Source organism: Sprattus sprattus (genome assembly GCF_963457725.1).
Source record: "Sprattus sprattus genome assembly, chromosome: 16".
Classification (NCBI taxonomy): Eukaryota; Metazoa; Chordata; class Actinopteri; order Clupeiformes; family Clupeidae; genus Sprattus; species Sprattus sprattus.
In genome coordinates, this window is record NC_137914.1 from 14,118,987 (window position 1) to 14,139,057 (window position 20,071).

The 20,071-nt window shown below is 40.7% G+C and overlaps 1 protein-coding gene across 1 annotated transcript in view; it reads left to right on the top strand.

Moving 5' to 3' along the window:
- Positions 1–13,973: 13,973 nt before the first annotated feature.
- The window catches only part of magixa (MAGI family member, X-linked a), a gene marked incomplete at both ends in the record, with an annotated part of 35,040 nt that continues 28,942 nt past the window's right edge, over positions 13,974–20,071 (top strand). Inside the window, 3 exon segments of the mRNA XM_080853802.1 lie at positions 13,974–14,253; positions 15,770–15,886; positions 17,993–18,112. Of these exon segments, the coding sequence (XP_080709928.1) occupies positions 13,974–14,253; positions 15,770–15,886; positions 17,993–18,112 (517 nt within the window).

Genomic DNA, 20,071 nt, shown 5'->3' on the forward strand with positions numbered 1-20,071 from the left:
GAGCACCATACACATACAACTAACCCTAAGACATGAGCACCATACACATACAACTAACCCTAAGACATGAGCAGCATACACATACAACTAACCTTAAGACATGAGCGCCATACACATACAACTAACCCTAAGACATGAGCACCATACACATACAACTAACACTAAGACATGAGCAGCATACACATACAGTACAACTAACACTAAGACATGAGTAGCATACACATACAGTACAACTAACACTAAGACATAGGGCCAGCTTGAGTTTTCACTGAGAGTGAACAACAGCAGAAGAAAAGAAAGAAAAAGAAAAAGGATCCTCAAATCTATTCCATGTGTGAAGACACTTCAGGATGTCGCGAGTCACGGATGAATCATTATAAGTGGCCATAAAACAAGAGGAGAATTCTGTTTGACAGCTATTTTATTTTGCTAAGCTAAATCCTAGTGAGTCACATAAAAACACTCCTAAATGGCAACTTGGTTTTAAAAACCTGGGTTGGTTTACAGAACTGTATGAGGACATTCAAAAATACCAAACCATTCGCAAGCTCATTCACTGACAACATAACTTTAGAAAACCCCATGGAAGCTCATTTATAGGACCACCCCAACAGGTCAGCATGTGACCACAAACCTGTGTATGACAGGGAGGTACGAAAACCTCAAAAATCAGAAATGTATTGTGGCGAGGAATCAGTGAATACAGTAGGTGAAAAGAGCCATATTGTAGAGGACAGCTGTGACCTAGTTCTCTGTGCTTGTGAGTGCGAAAGGCATTCTGGGGCCGGGGCGTTATGTGCTAGTACCTGTGAACCCACGCTAAGCTAAGCAGAGAGCTGAGCTAGCACAGAGAGAGACTGCACAGATATCTTATTATAACTATATTATAATCATTTGGGCTGAGCAGTGCCTAAAGACTGCTATTATCAGACACAGATAACTCTGTTCTGTTAAAACCTTTCAAGTAGTATTAAATAGTGCAGGGTGGGGATTGTGCAGCAGGAGGCAGAATAATTTGTGTTGGAGGTTCAGGAGGTCTGATAGAGGCCTATTTTAAATGTAAATGATGAGCTAATCTCAGGTTGCCAAATGAGTCAGTGGGCACAGTTTATGCCTGTACTTGGTAATGCCTGAGACATAATTGGTTGGGCAGGTACAACGCTGTGCTTATAATTATTTAGAAGGCTGTAGGTTAGCTCAGAGCATTGGGCTTATTCATTCTCATAGTACAAAAAAAAAAAAGATTAAGTTATTCAAGGCGTAAATATACCTCTAAAATGTCTACATAAGCCATTTATTCTTAAAGTATACTACATGTAGAGAGAAAATCTGTTGTACGTTACTTGTAATTAATACTACTATGTATTTATGACCATGCAATGTATTGAAAAGCATCTTTTTTACATTACAAACAAGACACCATGAAAGGAAGGCAAACAGAAAACAGACCAAAGGATATGAACAATGCCACTGTTGGAAATGAATATAAGGTATATATAGGTCCTAATGCCTAATTGTGCACAAAACCTATTCTAACTTTGATTGCTCCGTGCACCTTGATTCTACTCTGTGACCACGAGGCAGAGGAAGGTCCAGATAAAAGTTCTTCTTTGTTCTTAAATCATATGGTTGAGGAAACTACTCATGACATTCTATTGTATAGTCCATCACTGTGCTTTGTTTTTATAATCGATGGAGCCAATTCAATTTAGTTTCCTTTTTATTCATGACACCAATTCAATCATCTTTGGTCTAGAATTACAATATATAATCAATAGACTGCAGACATAAATGGGCATGCCTCAATATCCCAATAGAGAAGGAGTGCCATTCTCAAAAAAAAATATTATTATTATTATCATCATTGTGTTCTGTCATATGAGATTCTGTCAAACGTTCTGCATCCTCCTGCAAGCACATTATGCTACATTAAAGCTTGATCAAGAGTACCAATGTAAAATTCCATACCATGTGAATACCACCGCACAAGGCTAATGGTAGGCTATATCTTAGTTTGCATGTACGAAAACAGCTGTAATACATTGTATTATTATGCCATGAATCTAGTTTATCAGATTACAATAAAGTGTGCTGTTACATGTGTTGGAATGTCTCATGGTTATTTACTCTAGCAAACCATACAAATGAAAGATATAACATGGGCATTTGGACATACTCAAAGAACACAACAAAGAATATACATGGGTATGAACCAATAGTATATGAATTATGGCGGAAGATAATTAGGCATGAAATATGTGAGTTGTCTGGCAGGACAGCATCTGTTAGGGAATGAACGTGACGAGGGAGGAAAATAGGTCCATAATTTTATTCAAGCAGAGCTTGCGGCACATAACCTTCATCTTTAATTATAATTACTGATAGTGGTGAGACATTTTTTTGCCTCTGTAATTAGTCAAGTTCTGTTGACTTCCTGGCTGCAGTGATATTACCTGAAAGTTACTCTGATGGTAGTTGAATACACACAAGACAGAAACAAATAAGTCATTCGAATAATTGTAAAATCTTCATATCGTACCAGACACCGCACATTAAACGGACCTGTTAAACTCAAAATCCATCCTGTTAAAATTCATCACTTACTTTTTCGGTTGTCCTCGTACATGTCGGAGGTTATCACCTTCATTCACCTCATCACAGGATAGCACATGATCTTACGGATTTCAAGTCTTCTGTCACGCTTGAAAGGTAAATATATTCCGAATTTACATCCTGAAAAAATACTGAACCATAGTTTTAATCCTCGGTGATGCCCCTAAATCACTTCCTAATTGCTTTTCAGTGCGCATCAATTAGAGTCCGATAAAATTGAAAAGACAACTCCAGCGGAGCAAAGACGTTCTCTTCGCGATATGTTGTTTCAGACTTTAAAATATAACTTTGATTAGTTCCGTTCTCTATTTACAAATTTAAAAAACCTCCCCGACTCTCTCCGGTCTCTAGCTAGTTGTCTCCGCATTTAAGCCATCAATTCAGGATTAAAGAAAAATTGAGTCCTTTAAAGGGAATGGCAGCCTAGAAACTTATTAAAGGGAGGTAGTGGTAAGCAGACGGATAAGTGGGTTGTCGACAGAAAATATCAAGCTCTGCACTCATTGGTTGCACGGAACGTATTAACTGATAGGATCTGCATGTGATTACAATGTTAAGCAGCACGAGTGAATTTAATTGCATTGTGGGGTAACTATTATATCCATGAAAATTTGTAGAATTTCTTTCTACTGAAGTTTGGTGTGTGGCTGATCATTTTTGCATAGAGATGCGGTTTTATAAGGTTGTTGCTGGAATATCAACTCCCATTGCATTTTCCTTTGATAAAGCTTCCTTTATATTGGAATCATATACAGAAACTGTGGTTTTGGCAGAACACATTCCTATATACTTAGTGTTAAGTGGACTATCACTTAGATATATCTTCTGAAATGCAATACCCATCGCTCTGTGACCTGTAAATATATAATTTTGCATATTAGTTAGAATAATTAGTTAGGCACACATATGTGAACTTATATAAAAGCTTAGATAAAATGAACATTTTACTAATTTGATATTTACAGTCAAATGCACATGTGTTGGTATGACAGTAACTTCCTTCACATGCCATCAACATGTAGTAAGCCTGTACGTTAAGTCTTTGTAATCCCCATAGAAACCACCAAAAGGATTTTTTTTCTGGTCATGCTGAAGTCCATGTTAGTTTTATAATAACAAAATATTTAATGTGAACATTTTGCATAAACATTTTTTTTTTTGAACAGCTGATTCTTCTTATCTTACGCTGGACTGATGTGTTTTTACCTATACTCTCATCAAAGTAAACCCTCCTTGGTGCAGAGTGTAGCTCTCATGATCCCATGTATGATTTTAGGGATATCATTTCAGCACTTTATCATCATCTGATCAGCCCTTAAAGCCTACGTGCATGTGTATGTCTAGCACATTCATGTATGGTAAATATGTTTTTTAGAAACAACCCATAAAATCTAACAAAATCATGAAACGCGTCTATGACATTGTTTTTAGTCACTAGCAGAGACATATTTGTTGGGTGCATTCTGTTTGTGTAGTGTGAGTAGAGTAACCGACCTGTTATTTATTAGAGTTATAATAAGATGTATTGTCATCTTCAAAATTTAGATTAATAACTAAAGTGTTTTCAAACACTTCAAAAACAATTTGTAACATACTATCATATACTATGATTACTGTTGAATTTCTGACCCCAACAACGTGACATCTCCACAAAATATTTCTCTTCTCAGCCAACGCTTCTGTTTGGACCTTTTTGGTTATTGTAAAATTGAACACACAGAGTGATTTTACTCACATGCTCTAATTTGGTCAAAAAATGGAGGGGACTGCTCTCTGGTGGAGATCTCAGGTACAACAGTTAACTTTCACTGTTCTCACTTTCACTGATAGCACACGGCAAATGTCTGACACATTGATCTATCATCAAGAACACTTCATTATTGATAAATAAGAATCTAAAATGTTAGGTATGGGGATGGGTGTGCCATAATACACCTGATTATATATATACTTATGATATACAGTATATATAGTAAGACCTTTGATGCATTGCTTCTCTTCTCTTATCTAAATAGGCTCTTCATGAGCAGTTGAGAAACGACACTACATTTCATCAACAAACACAACATCACACAAACACGAGTAATGAACCTTCTTCCAAACTAACAAAAAATGGTGTCTCACAAGCTGATCATCCACATCTGAATAACATTATATTCAATGTTTTGTGGACACACGTCCCAACGGTTGTCATTATCATTGAAAGATTAAAAAATAAGGTACTGTCTTAACTTAAGGCAGGGGTGCCAAACTCAAATACACAGAGGTCCGAAATAAAAAAAAATGGGTGTAAGTCGAGGGCCGGTCAGTGGGGCAAGCACTCCCTAAGTTGACGTATGCTACCAACGTGGGGACAGTGCATTGTGGGACTTGCAGTATTTGTGGTGCGTTCGACATATCAGCGGTCGCGGCTGTCAAGCTCTGATAGATAAAAAGATGGATACTTTATTAATCATGAGGGAAAATTAGGCAGACCAAATACAATTTCACCGTTGCTCATTCAAATCAATGGAACTTTTTGCAACATTCTGAGGAGCTGGCGGCAGGGGCGTAGCCAGGACATTATTTCTGGGGGGGCCAGCTCTGGCCAGTCTTTTATTTGGGGTGACACTTAATTGTCAAAAATTACTATTTTAAAACTCACACACATGCTGCGAATATGGGGCTTGTAGTGTAAGTGACAAATAACAATATAAGACGACTTCATAAAAAAATACTAATGCATTTATTTCAGCTTTATACCGTTTACCGTTACTGTTTTTTTTTTTTTTGCCAAGCTGTGAGGTTGAGGGGGGCCGGCAGGGTGGCCATTCTCTGACCAATGGTGAACGTGGCAACCCCTGGCCACCACGTGGCTACGCCCCTGGCTGGCAGGCCAGATTAAATGGCTTCTCGGGCCTGATCAGACCTGCGGGCCTTGAGTTTGACACATGTGACTAAAGGCAACTGTTTGCGTTGATATTTTTCTAAAAAGTTGCATCAACTTGCTTTATAAATAACTGAATGGTTATTACTTACTGCGCGAATTATGATAACCAAGTAATAGAAACCTATATACACATATTTGTTGTTGTGCGAAGTAACTGTATTAATGAACCATTTTTCCTTTTGCCATATTTAACAACATCTACTTAATTAAGCTGAATAATAAAAGATCAAACCATTGCAAACTTATTTACAAACACACACACAATGAATTCCACATATTAGCACATTTTATTTGGTGGTAGCAAGATCTTTTAAGCACAAAAGCTGCTTGAAGGTAAATGGGCTACAGTTGGGACAATATGTAATTAACCAAGAATTTGAAGACTATTCTCCTATCTGAGCAGGATATAGTTAGGCCTAAAAGTTTTGGAGCGCCTTCAGATATTTCATCTTGACATTCAGTAATTACTTTTTTAGAAAACCTTTAGCATTTCACTATGATGCAATTCAAACTTGTGTGAAAATAAAAATCTGTATATAATACCAATCCCAATCTCTGGAAACACGCTTCGCCATAATGGTTGCCGTATAATTACTTAAAGAAAACCCAAATCTGAGTGCCAAGAAAATCGATACAAACGATGAACTGAAAAAGAATAGTATTTAGCCTAAACCTGAAAATGGTCAGTTAGTAAGGCCACAGGCAGCAGTTGGGGTGGGTGGCATCTCTGCTGATACTGAGACTTCTGCGCAGGCAGTGTTTATGATAAATGGCTTTAATGGCTTTAATGGCTGGGAGCTGGGTACCAGTGGTTGCCTTGACGACCTGCTGCAGGGCTTTCTGGTCTTGCCATTCAGTAAACCTGGACTTTTAGTAAGCTAGGGGGTCAATTTAGGAGTTGGGCCTCATGGAAAATGACGAATGCAAGAAATAGGTGAAGGGCTATGAAAAACAGGGGGAGGGCAGGGGAAGGAGGAGTAGAGAGGTTTATTGTTAAATACCTGCTTTTTGCTGGCTTGCTTGGCAAATCTGTCAATTTATTATTTGGATTAAATAATTTAATTTGTGTTAAGCTTTTCATTACTTCTGCCCACCTGTCTATTGATTGCATGATTTTTGTAAGACATACCTATTAAGGAACTTTTAACATACCATTGTGCTGGAATTTAATGTCGATGGAATTCCAGAATCACGGATGCCGGATTTTTAATTACTCGTTGATCATTGATGTACATCGTGTTTTGACTTGTATTGCTACATGTTGCAATGACCTGTATTTCTTCCTCTCAGCGGTGTGCCAGCAACTACCACGGTGGTAGTCGACAAAAAGTATGGGGGAGGGTGACATCATTCAGAAGGTAAAGAGGGATTAGCATTTGTCACATTGCTATTACATTACTGCTGGGTGATTGTCTCTTTTTAATCTTGCCATGTTTTAGATATGATTTGATGATCTGGCATGTCTTTCAGATTTTCAATTTCGATGCTGCACGCACTTCAAGAACTCAAATACATGGAGGTAAAATGAAGGGCAGGCTATACAAGCGTACAAAATCTGTATTTCTGACTGAGTATTTCCATATCTCAATGTGAAATACAGCCATGAATAGGCACAATTACACAGCAGGTGTGCAAGAAGAAAAATATTTGGAACTGCATTGCTTCAACATTTATTTGTCTAGACTGTACATTCTCTGTCACAGTCCATCAAATTCAAGTTTATTCCACTTTAACATAATTTTGCACTTGTCCACTTTGCTTCATTTTTATCACATATGTATATCCCAAGAGGAAATAAGTAACAGCCTTGTAAATAACCTCTAGATTTCTACCTAGACTAATATCCCACACTTGCAAACTTTGCTTCTATCCGTTTTTTGTCTGTCCTTCCAGGTGAGTGTGCAGTAAGCTGTGCATGTGGGCCAATTTGGTCCTGTTCCCCTGAGTCAAACTCAGAGTTTATATGTTAAGTCATTAGGCACCTCCATTTTAATGTCTGAATTGCCATGTCAGCACTTCCTCAAGAGCACAGCTTGGTGCTGCACTCTCTGGAGACTGGCTAACACTCAGTCATTACCCGTCCACATGCTGACTGACATTTCAGATATCTCCTAATTAACTAAACTTTTCCTATAGGCCTATATGCCATGTGAGGGAGCTTTACTCACACTAGTTTGGATAGCAGTCAGATGTGTAGATAGTTGTCCACATAATTGCTGGTATGTGGGGGTAAAGCACTACCTGATTGCAATGTCATTCGAAAATGTGCCAAATTCATGTCAGGTTATCCTAGAGCATAAACTGCAAAAAAACAAACGAAACATTTCATTTAATTTCATTATAGAGCATGATCAATATAAAATGTAGGCTATTGTTTTAAAGCTGCACCAATAGCCTTTGCAATTTTGATCTATCTATGTAGAAGCAGCTTGTATCTAGGATACGCCTCTGTTTCCTTGACGACGTGATGGTACAGGATACGCTGGTAAAGTAATTTCTACTCACGTTCAAGACATTCATTTCCTGTTTAAGCGATACAGTAAAGGGGTGACATTGGAGTGGCGTAATACGTACAAATAACCACTCTGCAACATTTGCACCATCTGAAACGACTCAAATAATGCAGTCGTTTCTACAAATGGCACATATTTTATGTTATAGACTGTGGTTGCAGCCGGCTCTTTTCAGCGGAAGTGCGGATGGAGTAGCGTTTCTTTAAACCACGGAGTCTTGCAGAACGTCATAGGGAGCCGTAAACAGTGTGCCTTTGCTGAGGTCAGCTAAATTGAAACCATTAGAGCATTAGAGTGTTGCTGCAGTGGCAATACGAGGCTTGATGTCATTGGACGCGTTTTGTATGTGTGTGTGTTCGCAAAAAAAAAAAAACGAGCATGAACTAATATCAGATTAGACTGCTCAGATGGTTCTACGGGGTTGTCAGATAATGGTACAGTACGCTCAGCCTGCCAGGTGCTTGTAATTCATGCGAAGGGATGACCACTTCTGAATGGAAAACACCTGCAAAAAGGCAGGCTGGGATACAACACTATCATATCATTTATGTATAATCACAATAGACTTTTTATATTAGCTATCTTATGCCCACTTTATGACTGTATTAAGCTGTTTATCGATAGGTCAGTGATTTTAATTTAAAGAAATTTAAATTTTGAGTAATTCAAAGACTCAGCTTCTTATTCATCATTAATATTTCAACCTGTGCCTTGTGATTGAGGTATTTAGGTGAGGAGTCATACAACGTTCACGCATTCCCACTTACACCAACGAACCAATCCCTTCACACTATAGGCGGTCCTTTCCCTTTCTTTCTACACTATGTTCCCTCCCATCCATGCCCCCTCCTTTCTGCTCTTATCACCGTTTCCTTATTGCTTTCCCTAGGAAAATAGGACTGTGCTGAATGCAATGCAATTTTGCCCTGTGTTCCATTAGCTTAACAGCCCAAAAGCATGGCCACCGCGCTGGACTGTCATCAGTTGTATTGCTGCCGTGGCTTTTCTGTTTTCTCTTATCAACGCAGACCAGTGGAATTATTAACCTTTGTTTTTAGCTTGTTATAAACAGCCCATTCTGCAGTCACCAGCGACACCGATAACCAATCAATATCGATAGTATTTAAAAAGGATATAGCCATAAGGCAACACGTCGAGGGGAGGCTGGAATTATGAAGGTATGTCATAAAACGACGCATCAAGGTATCATGTATTAATGTACATTGAAACATCATGTAACGCGGCTTTGTCCATTTTCCAATATCCATTGTAGATTATGCGGGCTGTGATAGTAGGCGACGTAATGTCACTGGTGGGCTCTGTATTAACTGGTGCTTTTGCATAATGTAGGCTACATTACTCGTCGGATACAAATGGCATAACATAATCAGACCAAGGATATCATTTTTTGCAACCTTCTTTGTAGTTTTAATTTATTGGTGTTCTAATACCATGTGTACCATTTTGTTAAAACGAACCTTTCATTTTTTCAGTTACCTGCCAAACATCAGTTATTTACAAAAAACATGCCTCAGACAACAATACCTTTCTGGTTATATGTGAATAATGCGTTCATTTTTTGACAATTTTAAGCAGTTAGGGTTTAACCATAATTGTTGCACAACATGTGGAACCACAACAAGACCATATAGTTCTTCCTACCAATTTAAGTGTGAGGGGAAAAAATGTGTTTGCTTGGTTTGTGCAAGTGCATGCAAGTGTGTGCACTCCTGAATATATGTGTGTGTATGTGTGTGCGTCTATGCCAGTGTGTTTTGAGAGAGTGAAAGGGAGAGAAGGAGGAGAGATTGAAAGCTAGTGTTTTAAACAGCCACACATCTTTTTATTCAGTGTTGCACGCATAACTTCTGTTGTTCAGGTGGAAAACAGTGTGGGCTTCCTGAAGGACCATACGCTTCGTATTAATAATTACCTCTGCAGTAATCCAGTGATGGCATGGCAGCGGTGTCATTGCTGTCATCTGTCTTGTGTCTCATTTTTGCAATGTGGAGTTAACATTCTTCCAGGGAGGTTGAGCTGCGAGTTTCCTCGAGCTCGAGCACCTGACTCGGGGCACATGTAAACAATCAGAAACTAGGCAACATGCGTGCCCATTTATGTGACTTTAATGAGATGAGTGTCAATCAGAGGGGCCAATGTGAAAGGAGGGTCATCCTTAACTGGCTCTCCGGTGTCAGCATTACCTGACTGATACTCTCTGTGATAGGCTGCTTACTGCACAGGGAACTCTCACTCACACAGTGCTGCATTTTCCCCCTCGGCATGATTCCTCTCCCCCCCCCCCCCCCCCCCCATCAAAAACCCTCTCTCTATCTATCTCTCTCTCTCTCTCTCTCTCTCTCTCCCCCTCTGATCTCCTCAGCTCTGCGCTGCTCTGTTCATCCAAATCCTCAGGAAAGACAGCTAGCATGTCTGTTATGGACCCAAATCCACTGCAGAGCTCCACTACAGTAGCAGGTGTAATCACGCAAATTGTCCATGTTAGACTCCTCAAATAAGGATGTCCACGTGTAAGGACATGAGCAGTTGCAAGTTAAGGAACACAAGCTGTCTCTCGAGTGATTAGAGGTTGCTGGACAGCCGTGTTAAAGGGGACACCTCAGAGGCGATAAGTGTGTTGAGCTGAGTCTTCTAAATAACAGTACTACTGAGGTGAGACCAAAGAGGCTTAAGCCTGCCTATAAGATTGGGTGTAGGTTACTCCACCTTACTGCACACCTCCTGTGGTCCGACCTCATGAAGGTCCTACTTTCTTGCGTCAGCCTCTTTTAATGAAGTTGTTCAGGAAACACTTAGCCTAGTGGTGGTCCATGTACTCTGCAATGTGCTGTGTGTGCACAATGTGACAAGACTGTTAGTCCATATTTTGGCAGTGTCCGCGTCGTGTTCCTTATTCATCTTACTCTACAATCTTACTATACGCGTAATGCAAAGCAGCCATATGCAGCATTTCACGGGAGTTCACATTTTTGAACTAAAGCACACTGTTATTGCTGTCACATCAGTGACAAAGCCCACACTTCTAAGATCATAACTTCACGCTTGCACCTCTTCCTGTTAATACATTTTATAGAATCATAAGCCCAGTGGCTGGTCCTTTCATTGTTGATTTGGACTCCAACTTCTGTGATGAAAATGGGACACTCCTGTTCCATCCAGGCTCTGCATGAGGAAATGGCATCATCCGACTTTGGCCCTCAGTTGAAAGTGATGACCACATCACGACATAGCAGAAAAAAAGGGTGCTGAACTTGACAGGGGGTTGAACAACAACTCTGGCTCTGATACATCATCGCTGCCTTTAAGCATCAGTGCCATAATCTTGGTTCATTTCTGTCATATCACAGCTCTGGCATGAAAGCCATGCTCGGTTATAGAGGGGGCCTGTGAGGGGCTTTTGATTATTTGTCTGGTCCCTCGTCCACTGCATTGTTTTTCACATTACCTCCTTTTTGTCTCTCCCACAGTGCTTTACAGCGCTGGCTTGTTCTGCAGTGCTCTCATTTTCAAACAAAGCTGAATGTTTTTTCATCCTCCTCCTCTGGCAAACAAGCACAATTAGGTCCTTAGTTTGCGAAAGGAACAGTTTAATTGCCCTGAAGCATGTTCTACACAGAAACCCAGACTTTTTTTTTCCAAAAGCGCAGCATATTGTACATCAATATTAAAGTCCAGAGAGGGAGCATCACGATTTACAAGACCCTTTGGGCTCAGCAGGAGCCAATCTGCTAAATTCTATAACTAGATCAAGTTTACAATACTCATGCTTGATCCAAATTTAATGAACAGACACATTTTCATGACATACATTGATAAAGTGGTCTTTATTAATATCAATTATGGCAAGAGTTGCAACAGACCGTTTTGTCAGATGTTGAATTGACAGATTGGTCCTTTGTCTTTTATACTTCATTAATTACACTAAAGGGCTTGGACATTTATCGGAGCCTGGATACATTTTTGAGTAGGTGTCTAATAAGGTTTCTTATCACAGTTAGTGTGCAGTGTGCAGTGTTGAGGTGCAGGGTTTATATCAAGCTTTCAGGATATGCCTCTATTTTTAAAAATAACTGTTTCATTCTGAAATACCAAATAAGCCCCAGACTTTTTAAATATAGCCGTGTTTACACGGGTTGATGTTGCCTGATGTTACCAGTGTGTTCTCTGAAGGTAAATTAAAAGTAGTCAGGGAAAATATCTCTGTGATACTGCAGAAATATCGCCCCCGCAACCACTGACATATCAAAGCGATCTCAGTTACAGAGAAAAAGTGGGCTTGTATTTGCTGTCAGTTTCTGTTTTATTTTCGGCTGGCAGTTGAAGATCTGAGCAGTCGAGATGGGATTCATTTAGATTTTTCACATCAAGCCCACGACTTTCAAGTCCCTCAGATAAGGCGTTCGCACGCACTCACGCACTCTCTCTTGCTCGCGTAAGCAGCATCTCATCCCCTCCAGGAGCTTTTGGAGATGCAGTGGATGAAAAAGCCTCGCACCTCTGCTCATTTTGCAAGCGGTGACTCATTCACACCTTTGCTTGGTAATTTCAATCTTTTCAATTCAAGGCTTTTTGAAACTGGCACGTACAGTGCCGGCTTCTTTTTCTCCTCTGAGCTCACGATCAAGCGTGTGTTCAGCCTTCAGTGTGTGTGTGTGTGTGTGTGTGTGTGTGTGTGTGCGCAATGCACATGCTGCATCTGCTGGAATTCCGAAGCCTGGTGTTTACCTTCTTTCTGCCGGCTGTGACAACACGCCAATGAGGGTGTGTGTTCCTGACATGCCCCTCTCCCACCTTCCCACGACTGCTTATCTGCCTATGTTGTAATCAGTACTTACCCTTAGAAGCCTTGTGTTTATGTCATGTGAAAGTGAGACTAAAAGTAAGAAAGAAAAAGACAGAAAGTGAAAGAAAAAGAGGAAGAAAAAAGTCTGCATACAGTTTGTATCACAATGAGTGGGAAGGAAGGAAAGGGAATACATGGGGATATTAAGGTTAAATGCCACACTGCCTTTAAAATGTGAGGTTATTTATCATTCTTCCTTTTATCTGGCTTGCCAACATAGTTCTCTGTGGAGCTCTTGTAAAATATGTGTAAACATAGGCTATGAAAATGCTTAGCCTAACACCTGAAATAGTCCCATGCATTTTTAATGAGCTTTGCAAGATTTGTTTGTGGAGTGTATCGCCCCTGCTGTGTTGTGACCATCTGTTTGTCTTGCTCATTTCAATGGAGAGAGTTGTAATAGGCGTTAAACATGTGAAAAAAAACACTGAGTGTATTTTTTTTCCTTGGGATGATAATAGCAATGATTTATGAGGCAGTTTTCATTCAGCCTCGGCCTATGGCGTATGTGCTGTTTCATTTTGAAACCATGACAGTATTGTTTCATGCAGTGTGCGTTGCGCTTGTTATCCCACATACTGTGGTGCATCCTGATCCTCTTTTGTGGTGTCATTGGCAGCAGTAACACAGTAACTAATGGCATTAGGGGACCCCTTTCATTACAGCTGCTTCCCTCTTTCTGCTGGAAATTATTTCCACAACACGTGTCTATTATCAAACATGTGTGACGAGTGATGCATCCAAAATGATTCTATATAATGTTTGAATTAATTTGTATTTTTATGTCTCGTATCACACCCTCTCTCTCTCTCCTATTGACACCTGATATGCTAGAGCTGGTCATTATATGATATAGATGGGTAAAATGGGTATCATTGGTCATTACATATTTAAGATATATATATGTATGTATGTATGTATATATATATATATAGTCATGATTAGAAATGGCTATTTATTGAAAAAGTGTAAGAGTGAGTTTTTGTTGTAGAAGTTGGTCTCTGCTGAATGTGTGTAATGTTCTCTGTCTTTGTCTCTGAGCAGCGCTGTCACCATGTCTAAAGCCACAGTGAAGAAGCTGCACTGGCGCTCAAAAGTGCAGGAGAGCTTTGTCCCCCTGGGCGGAGCCTCGGGGGAACTGGGCCTCGCCATTGGTGGCGGGGCCGACTACGGAGAGTTCCCATTTGTCACCGCAGCCCCCGGAGGTGGAGCCACCGTGGGTGACATCATCCTAGAGATTGGCGGCACTCCTGTCCTGGGAATGACCCTTGGAGATGTGCGAGGGGTTCTCAATTCCTGCCCGCATCCCATCCGCATTAAGACCGTCTCCCCAGGTACCCTGACGCGTACAAAGGCTTCCCATCTCAGTCAAGGCCCGTAGTATAATAGCTCATAATTGGATTTTAAAAGCTCTCTTTTCCTGGTATCATTCAAGCATGCACCATTTATCCAAATACTTTCATTACAGCATAACTCAATGTGATATGCACAAGCTGGAGCAGCCTATTACCTCCTATTAATAAAATGACCCCCCCCCCCCCCCCCCTCTATCCTTCTTGATAGCGAATGTCACCTGCCTGCTAAGTACAGTAGCCTTCAGTACATTGAAAACATGAGAAAAAAAAGAGAGGAAGAGAAAATACCCTTTTTGGCTGGACAGTGGGTCAGTACTAGGTGGCCAGAGCTACCTGCCATAGCTTCGTGGTGCTGAAGCCCATGTTAAGTGGATGTGATGGTCTGCAGTCTATTACTTAACCTCTGTGTGCGTGCCCGCCGAGGCAGAGTAGGATTGATCACTGTCGCTGTGCGGGCAGGACAGGGGCCGAGGCAGAGGGAGAGGGAGGACGCCGGGACTGTCTGTTACTTTGACACAATGGTGGTGGTGGGGTGGGGGGTGCACGCAGGTCCATCAATAAACGGAAGCGACCTGTCATCTGGGGTCATCAGGCACTTAGAAAAATTAATAGATCAGAGGTGTAATGCGCTTTGGTCTTGGTAGTCCCAGTAGTCCTTGAGGCTTTTTCGCCTGGCTTTTCCACGGCTTGGGAGGCTCTATTGCAAAGGAAATGGTGGAGCAGGGGTATTACCACGGGACGAAGAGAGGAGCTTTTATAAAGAGGAGAAAATCAATGTGCTGAGATGCAGGATTGCGAGACTATCTTCAGGGGGAGAGGCTGCTCTGTGCAGTATGGTGCCTTGCTGTACTGCGCTGCCACTGAGAAGCCTTTAAGCTCTGATATATTCCGTCGGAACATGTTCTCTTTCCTCTTGATGCTTTCAGTATTAGTGCCCATTTGATTTTAAGATGTCAAAAAGAGCTGTTTTGTACAGCACTTTCTGTACAAAATGAAGAACTCCTTCATTTAGTTGTGCTGAATGTTTTCAATGAATACTGTGTTAGTGAGATATAATAATGATTGAATTACAGTAGATATGTGAAATATAGCTCCCTCTCTTCTCACCTGCAACATGGAAGAGACATTACCTGTTTCGGTTTTTATTCCATGGCCTTGACATTATAATGTTAATAGAAAAAATTGTTTTCATATCTTAATCCTTCACGATCTTCTTCCTCTTTCTTTGCTACTGAAAGCCACAAAACAGTATGAAGTGTATGAACTTTAGATAATAAATGCCATGATATAACACTGACAGCGTCCATATGGTCGAAAAATTCTGCAATAAATGTTTTAATCCATGACGCCCACCCCTGCTACAACCTGAACTTTCAATGCAGACACCAGAGGGTTTTCTATGAAGAGCGAAGAGGCTGAAAGAGTTCTGCATTGCAACAAAGACTTTACCCTTTCTTCCACTTACACCCACATTGTTTTCTCTGGTTTCTCATAGGCTCCACTCTATGTAAGGACCTGAGGCTGTATCTCAGTAAGTGTTTCACTCCAGGCTCAATGGACAGTCAGCTCCAGCAAGTCATCCGAGAAAACCTCTATCTGCGGGCTGTTCCCTGTAAGTGACATTTGTGTCTTTCTTTTTCATTTACAAACAAGCACGCACACATCCCACACATATACAACCAAAAACAGACACACGCACACGCTCACACACGCACACACACACACACCCACACACACAGACACACACAGAGTTTTCATTATAAATGCATGCTCTTGAGCACAATGTATCTGAAATCAAAGTTCCAGTGTGTTAAGGCAGCCTGTTTCCATGAAGTTCATTGAATGTGAGGGTGCAAAAATGCACTCGAAGTATCACTATGGCAACTGTCATCAAAGAGTCAGCAGGGCTTATTCGAAGTGGCAGAACCCTGTGTTTTTGCCTGAGCAAACAAGACCACCACGACTATTTCCAGCCGTATAGCTTATGCATATAGCATGTTCTATGCATTTATTTATGCCTAGCAATAGATGGACAAAGAAAAGAGTATGTTTTTTTTGTGCTTTTTTCTTTGTCCATCTATTGCTAGGCATAAATAAATGCATAGCTGTATTTTGAGTATGAGTATGTTTTTTTTAGTGCATAAAACCCGGCTTACAGGCAGGATAAGCTACAGTGCCGTCTCAAGTGCTGTACTTACAGACCAATGCAAGTACTGTACTTACAGACCTTTTTAGTAACATATTTTTCTCATGTTCTTTTTTTGTTGTTCTGTTTCATTTCCTTCTCTGTTATGGTTTTACTTTTGAAAATTTCAACCCCTGGATGTTGTTTCTCCTTCCTCAGTCTGTGAGTTTCCCTGCTGTGTCTCTCAGCTCTCCTCAGACTCCATAGATCTGCATCCATCCTCTCTCTCTCTCTCTCTCTCCCTCTCTTTCTGCGCTCTGCTTCGTAACGCTACTCACTGCCCACATAATCACAATGCCCAGGGGTTACAGTGGGACTGTGGAAGTGGGGAAGCTGCCATAGTTTGAATCTAGATAGAAGAAAAAAGACTTGGCAGCGATTCCAGTCAAAATGTTTTATGTCCTTACAGTCTCTATCTGCCATTGTGCTAGCTGACTTTTCTATAACTGTTAATGGTGGTGGGGTGGTGGGACTGCAGTTTCCACCGTTCCACTTTATTCCTGACCAATCTAACCCGTTTGTGCTTATTTTAATTTACAGATTCTTTTTTTGGCTTGGCATTTTTGTTTTTTTGCATTTTAGTGACCTTATGCTTCTTTATTGTTCTCTGTTAGCCTGCAGAATACAAATTAAAAAGCCAGCTACAGTGAATAGAGAGGAATGGAGGTGCCTAGAGAAGGACGTTCTATAGATGTTCTTGTTCAATGATGAATACTTTCAACTCTATGTATATTCTTTGAGGACTTTGTTTGACCAGCAAAGAACGCAGTACAAAATTCTTTCTTGAGCTGCTCCACTGTTTGTAGTGGTTAAAAAAAAACTGTTTGCTCAAGCTCCAAGCAATGTCGCCCTAGTCTTATATGATCACATTACATCTGTCATTGGTTATTTAGTTTTCTAAACACAGGCTGAATTAAAATTAAAGCCCTTCTCTGCAGTGGTCCAGCATTGCCATTATGATATATAGTTTTGATTGTGTTTGAGACTATTTGCCAAAGATGTGGGCACTGGAGTGCAATGAAGTGGAATGACTGTGAGACACTTGGGGTGAATGCTGCGTTTGGTGCCAGGGTGACCCTCAGGGCAGCCTGTGGAGAGAGAAATTGAAAAAATATATAGATTGCGACGAATGGATGTGACTTAAAGTTAGCCTGAGCATATGGAAACATGGTCGACGCACAACCTTCATGTGTTATCAGAAAGCCCCATTCATTTTTACAAGCTGTTACACATTTAATGTCACCAAACTGACTCATCTCTCTGTGTGTGCACTCAAAGGTGAACAAGCCCTTCTACATTTTTAATTTATTTATGGAACTGTACCAAATCTCTATCTCATAGACATTGATTTTTCTTTTTTCCCCTTCCCGGTTCTTTTTTTAATTTGTTTTAGTGCCAGCATACGATTGTCTCAGTCATTTCCGACCGTATAACCAAATCCTCAACTGCACTCTCTACACTGTGATTTCCCTAAAAAAGACTCAAAATGGCTCAACGGCTTCTTTGTCCTGTCTGATGTCCGTCACTGTGCAGGCACCACCAGGCAACCGCGGGATGGGGAGATCTCGGGGGTGGACTACAACTTCGTCTCCATCGAGGAGTTCTTCTCTCTAGAGGAGTCTGGCGCTCTTCTTGAGAGTGGCAAGTTCAAGGGTAAGTAAGGACAGCTTGCCTCAGCCTTATCTCCTTTGCAGTACATGCTGCAGAAAAAAAAGAAAAAAATGAAACGTTACACAAGAGCCTCGCAATTGCCCAGCAAGCATTTTCTTTCCTGAAATACAGAGGAAATCTCTAAATACACTTGCTGGGTTTTCAGACACTTTAGCTTGAGTGATTTTTTTTGGGGAGGATTAGCATTGGTGAGTGATGACATGCCAGACAGATTTGTGTTTTATTTCTATGATATGACAGTCAGACCCTTAAATATCCTTTCTGAGTGCAGATACTTCAGATACTCCTCTTAAGACGACCGAAGCCACCAAATATATATTTCTTTTGTTGTCAAGCGCTTGAATTATGTCAAAGCACTAAAGACTATTTTTATAATTGTCTTGCCTTCGAGCGGCTTTGTTTACTTTGTCTTGTCTTAGGAAACTTTTTGATGAAGGGCGAAACTGATTTGATTGTCATGACAACTTTGTGTGAAGTCTGTAGCCTTTGGAAGTTTGTTATGTAAGCTGTTAGCACGAATGCTCATCTTTAAATAAAGCCTGAAAGCCTATAAACCTATTTTTTAGATATTTTGAAAGGCTTCAATCTGCCTGAACTTTGCTGCCCTTCTGCGTGAGTTGTAAGGGAGGGGCTGTCAGGGTGCTTCTACAGCTGTGGACTGTGTGGACTGTGCACGTGGCACCCCATGGCCGTAGGCCAGCATGCCAAACACACAAGCATGGTCTGGTCAAGACCAACTGCTTCCCTCCTCAGTCACAGGAAAGAGCATCTAGCCAGCTTAAACAGCACACACTCACACACACATTTACAGATATACACACACACACACACAGACACACAGACACACAGACACACAGACACACAGACACACAGACACACACACATCGCCACAAAACACAAACACACAGACACACACATCCAACAGAGCAGTAAGCCTGTATTCCAACCAAAGTAAGCCCCCTTAATATGCAAAGTAAAAACATAAGCACAGATAAAGACTGATCTCTTCAAGTCACGTGGGCTTGAAATGGCCAAGCCAATCTTTCCAGAGTTTTACATCCCAATCTGTCCATGAAATGCGCATTTCCCTCTTACATCTTGACATGAAATGTATTGTTGAGAGTGACGAGAAAATCCTCCTTAAGCCTGAATGTATTATACTTATTTTACAAGGATTTCAATTGTTGAGGAACTTAACTTGAGCATTTTTGTGCAGCGCAAGCTTCATAATGACGAGACTTGGCAATTACTGCAATTCACACAGTTTTATCTTTGCGACACATCTCTGCAGAAATACAGCAGATTCCATACTAAAAGAAAGTGCTTTTGAGTCATGACCTGCAAAAGCATAAAAGGATCGTCTCAGTCAGTGATGTCAGCATTGGGAAGCTGAACTCCATTCGTATTTTTTTTTTTTTACCATTCTGTGCAGGAGAAAAGAGGCTTTTCTCTGTAATCCCCATTTCAGTTTCCTCTGCTCTCTTCTCTCCTCTCTGTCTTTTCCTCCCCATAAACACCCCTGTTGCGAGACAGCACCTACACTTTCAAAATAAATACCCATATTTCAGCCAACTTAGCTGAGGATCCTGTTTTCATCTGTAAATATGCTCCTATGTTGGTACTTTTATATCTGATAATCTTCAGCCTCTTTACCATCCTAAAGTTTAAAAAATATGCTTCGTAATGACACCATTAGTTCTTCCTGAATATGCAGTTGTCATGCATTGTGAGGACTTACCGAGCCCCATGTCACAACATTGGATTATTATTTCAATGAGGCAGCAGTAGCACCTTTCCTGCAGCACTCCTATTCACTGAAAATAGGACATTATATAAAGATGTTTGTCACCTCACATTCAGGCATCTCTGCTGACTCTCCACACAGGTATAGAAAGATGTCATCTCAATAGGAACATCAGTTGTCAAAACATGGGAGTGGTT